The sequence below is a fragment of the Quercus lobata genome, chromosome 9 (assembly GCF_001633185.2).
Source record: "Quercus lobata isolate SW786 chromosome 9, ValleyOak3.0 Primary Assembly, whole genome shotgun sequence".
In the NCBI taxonomy this organism is placed as follows: Eukaryota; Viridiplantae; Streptophyta; class Magnoliopsida; order Fagales; family Fagaceae; genus Quercus; species Quercus lobata.
Window position 1 is genome coordinate 719,699 of NC_044912.1, and position 4,884 is coordinate 724,582.

The 4,884-nt window shown below is 47.6% G+C and overlaps 1 protein-coding gene across 1 annotated transcript; it reads right to left on the minus strand.

Moving 5' to 3' along the window:
- Positions 1-2,056: 2,056 nt before the first annotated feature.
- LOC115959962 lies at positions 2,057-3,415 on the minus strand. The gene has a single exon (XM_031078648.1). The coding sequence runs from the start codon at positions 3,413-3,415 to the stop codon at positions 2,057-2,059; it is 1,359 nt and encodes a 452-aa protein (XP_030934508.1).
- Between the last annotated feature and the right edge of the window lie 1,469 nt (positions 3,416-4,884).

Here is a 4,884-nt window from a genome sequence, read left to right on the forward strand (position 1 = left end):
AAGAGAAGGATGAGCAGCTTCTTTCAGCCAAGGAGAAGCTTGCAACTGTTGCCGCCAGGTCTGTGGAGGCTTTCCAGACCACTGACGAGTACAATACTGTACTCTTCAGTTGGTATTTCAAAGGCTTCGAGCTGCTCAGGAGGTATCTCGTCAAGCACCCTTCTGGGGTCAACATGGAGAGTTTAGATCTGGAGGAGGTAGATAAGGAGATGGCTTTGGACGAGGCTGCTCAGTCCTCTGCCCCAGATGGTGATGCTCCAGATCCTGCCACCGATGCCCCTGCTGCCGTGGACGCTTCTGCTGATGCCTGACCCTGTTACTTAGAAATTTTTTGTTGTATTTGGTGGATGCCCTTCTTGTTTTGGGGCCCTTTTTTTTTTTTTTTTTTTTAAGTCTAATTTCAGAACAGTTAATTTTATTTTGAAAACAATGATAGTGGCCTAGTGGTTATGGGCTGGAATGAAGTTTACTCACTTTTCTTCTAGACGCTTTGGCTGATTTACATCTGTTTACAATTTTGTGCTTTGTTGCATCCTGTTTTGATTTGACGCATTGCACTCTTTTCTCCGTCCACTGACCCCTGCCACTTGTGACTTTAAGGGGATGCTGTCTGGCGACTTATGTCCGTCCAGGCGGGCTCTTGTTACTTTAGTCTTTTAGCCATCCTATTATGGTCGTCAGTAACTTACATCCGTCAAGGCGGAATCTTGTTACTTAGTCTTTTAACCATACTACTATGGTCGTCAGTAACTTACATTCGTCAAGGCGGAATCTTATTACTTAGTCTTTTAACCATACTACGATGGTCGTCAGTAACTTACATCCGTCCAGGCGGAATCTTGTTACTTAGTCTTTTAACCATACTACGATGGTCGTTAGTAACTTACATCCGTCAAGGCGGAATCTTGTTACTTAATGGTTTCCACCCATTATGTGGGTCGTCAGTAACTTACATCCGTCAAGGCGGAATCTTGTTACTCCAATTTTTTATTGGCCTTATGGTTGACCAATGCTGCCTACGTAAAAACATCAGAAGAATAATACTTTTATTAATTTCAATAACGAATGCATTCGTGTATTACATTTACTCATGGTATTTATTTAAGTGTTCAATGTTCCATGGACGAGGGAGCTTTTGTCCGTCCATAGTTTCCAGGTGGTAACTTCCTTGCCTCGAGTAGTGGATGACGCGATAAGGCCCTTCCCATGTAGGACCCAGCTTCCCTTGAGTGGGGTCTTTAGTCGCTATAGTGACTTTGCGAAGGACGAGGTCCCCTATGTTCAGACGCCTGAGTTTGACCCTTTTGTTGTAGTACTCGGCCATCTTTTTTTGATACTTCGTCATTCTACCGGACGCATTATCTCTTATTTCATCTAGGCAATCCAGGTTGAACCGCAGTCCCTCGTCATTGAGTCCATCTCTGAAAGTTCCTCGTCTGATGCTTGTTACTCCAACTTCTACTAGGATTATTGCCTCTGTGCCATAGGTAAGCTTGAAGGGTGTCTCTCCTGTTGGGGTTCTGGCTGTAGTCCTGTATGCCCACAGGACACTAGGTAGTTCTTCTGGCCAGGCACCTTTTGCTTCGTCCAACTTGGTTTTGATTATCTTGAGCAGCGTCCTGTTCGTTACTTCCGTCTGTCCGTTTGCCTGAGGATGTCCCGGGGATGAGAACTGATTCTTGATCCCGAGGTCCGAGCAGAAGTCTCTGAAAACTTGGCTGTCGAACTGTCTCCCATTATCAGATATGATCGTCAAGGGAATCCCGAACCTGCAGATTATGTTTTTCCACACGAAGCTCCGGATCCGAGCTTCAGTGATGGTTGCTAGGGCCTCTACTTCAACCCATTTTGTGAAATAATCGATAGCAACCAGAAGGAATTTTACCTGACCTTTACCTTGGGGCAGAGGACCGACGATATCGATTCCCCATTGTGCGAACGGCCATTGGGAGGCTATGGTCGTCATTTTCTCTGCTGGGAGCCGTTGCACGTTCCCGTACCGCTGGCATCTGTCGCACCTTCTGACGATATCAGCAGCATCCCCCTACATGGTTGGTCAAAAATACCCCGCTCTTATCACTTTGTTGACTAGGGATCTAGAGCCGGCATGGTCACCACAGACTCCTCCATGTACTTCTTCCAGGATGTATTTGGCCTCGTCCTCGTCGACGCACTTTAGATAAGGCATAGAGAAGCCTCTCTTGTACAAGACGTCATTCAGGATCGTAAACCCGGCTGCTCTCTTCTTCACCTTTCTGGCTTCGTCAGTATTCTGAGGTAGGTGCCCATCTTGAAGGAAGGATATTATGGGCGTCATCCAGGTGCACGTGCTCTGGATGGAGAACGCCGCCACCTCTTCAATACTCGGGTGTTTCTGGATCTCTATCGTCATATCTGTGCTCGCCTTTCCTTCTTCTGACGACGCTAGTTTTGATACTTCGTTGGCCCCAATATTCTGGCTTCTTGGTATCTGAACGAACTCCACTGTGTCGAACTCTTGGGTTAGTTGCCTTGTCAGTTTAAGGTATTTCTGCATCCTTTCTTCCTTTGCCTCGTACTCTCCACTGATCTGTCCGATTATCAGCTTTGAATCACTCTGGATTAGCAAGTTTTTGGCCCCAAGAGCTTTCCCAAGCCTCAAGCCCGTCAATATTCCTTCATACTCGGCTTCGTTATTGGTGGCTGGGAACTTCAGTTGAACCCCATACTTTATCACTTCTCCGTCGGGGGTGGTTATGACGACCCCTACTCCCCCTCTCTTTTGGGCTGACGAACCATCTGTCTGTATTGTCCATTTATCGACTTCGTCTGTAATTCCATCTTCGTCTGGCAGAGTGAATTCAGCGATGAAGTTAGCCAAAGCTTGTGCCTTGATAGCTGCTCTTGGATGGTACTCGATGTCAAATTGGCTGAGTTCGACTGCCCATTGGACCATTCTCCCTACGGCTTCTGGTTTGTTCATTGATTTCTTAATTGGTTGATCCGTCATCACAAGGATAGGATTTGACTGGAAATACGGCCTGAGCTTGCGCGAGGCTACTATAAGTGCAAACACAATCTTTTCGATCCTTGGGTACCTGAACTCAGCTCCTTGAAAGGCTTGGCTGACGTAGTACACCGGGAGTTGCTTCTTACATTCTTCTCTAATCAAGGCTGCGCTTACTGCCGAGGCTGATACTGCCAGGTATAAGTATAAGTTTTCCCCTCCTTTGGACGGGCTCAGGAGAGGTGGACTGCTCAGGTATTGCTTCAGCTCCTGGAACGCTGCTTCGCATTCGTCGGTCCAAGTAAAAGCCTGCTTGAGGGTTTTGAAGAAGGGCAGGCATTTGTCTGTGGCCCTAGAGACGAACCTGTTCAGGGCTGCTATCCTTCCTGTAAGTTTTTGTACGTCCTTGACGGTCTTGGGTGAAGCCATGTCGATGATAGCTCGTACCTTCTCTGGATTTGCTTCTATTCCTCTCTGGGACACCATGAATCCCAAGAACTTACCCGAGGCTACCCCAAAAACACACTTGCTTGGATTCAACTTCATCTGGTGTTTTCTCAGGGTTGAAAAAAACCTCCTCCAGGTCATCCAGGTGAGCGAGCTCCTCCTTGCTCTTGACGAGCATATCGTCCACGTATACTTCCATGTTCCTGCCAATCTGTTGGCTGAACATTTTATTCACCAATCTTTGGTACGTAGCTCCAGCATTTTTCAATCCAAAAGGCATCACCTTGTAACAGTAGAGTCCTTGGCTTGTGATGAAGGCAGTCTTCTCTTGGTCTTCTTCAGCCATCTTTATCTGGTTGTACCCTGAGAAGGCGTCCATGAACGTCAGTAGCTTGTGTCCGGCGGTGGAGTCCACGAGCTGGTCTATCCTTGGTAGAGGGAAGCTGTCCTTTGGGCATGCTTTGTTCAGGTCGGTGAAGTCTACACACATTCTCCACTTTCCGTTTGCTTTCTTTACCAGGACGACGTTGGCGAGCCATTCTGGATAATATACTTCCCGGATGAATCCAGCCGTCAAGAGTTTGGTTACTTCCTCTGCAACTGCCTGATCTAGTTCTGGAGCGAAGGTTCTTCGTCGTTGCTGAACGGGCTTCCTGCTGGGGTCCACATTCAGCCTATGCTGGATGACTTCTGGAGATATGCCTGGCATGTCCTCGTGACTCCATGTAAAGACATCTAGATTCCCCTTAAGGAATTTTATGAGTTTCGTCCTCATCTCGGGGCTTAGCGTCGTCCCTATCCTGGTCGTCTTGTCCGCATTTCCTTCTACCAACTCTACTGCTTCCAGGGTCTCCATCCCGTCCTCCTCTTTTTCTTCAATCGTCCACGTGTGGTTTTCCTTTTTTGCCAGCATGGCTTGATAACATTCCCTTGCCAGGACTTGGTCACCCTTCACTTCACCCACGCCGCTGTTTGTTGGGAATTTCACCTTTAAACAGTAGGTTGACGTCGCCGCCTTCCACTTGTTTAGGGTGGGCCTCCCAATGATGACATTGTAGGACGAAGGGCAATCTACCACCAGGAAGTCTACTTGTTTGGTCAACTGCAATGGGTAGGTCCCTGCCGTCACCGTCAGAGTCACTATTCCCTTGGGGTAGACCCTGTCTCCATTGAAGCTGACAAGCGGAGAGTCAAAAGGACGGAGCCTTTTTGGATCTAATCTTAGCTGCTGGAAGGCTGGGAGGTAGATGATATCCGCTGAGCTCCCGTTGTCAATAAGGATCCTTCTGGTATTGAACCCTTCTATATTCAGTACTATGACCAGGGGATCGTTGTGAGGCTGCTTTACTCCCTTGGCGTCTTCTTCATTAAAGGACATGTCTTGGTATGTTCGTCGGTGCTTGGACGGAGGCATGGTGTAAACGCTGTTCATTTGTCTGTGGCATGCTTTT

Bases quoted from the DNA above. Each gene is read 5' to 3' on its own strand.
- LOC115959962 (XM_031078648.1), bottom strand. From the start codon at position 3,415: ATGGCTTCACCCAAGACCGTCAAGGACGTACAAAAACTTACAGGAAGG.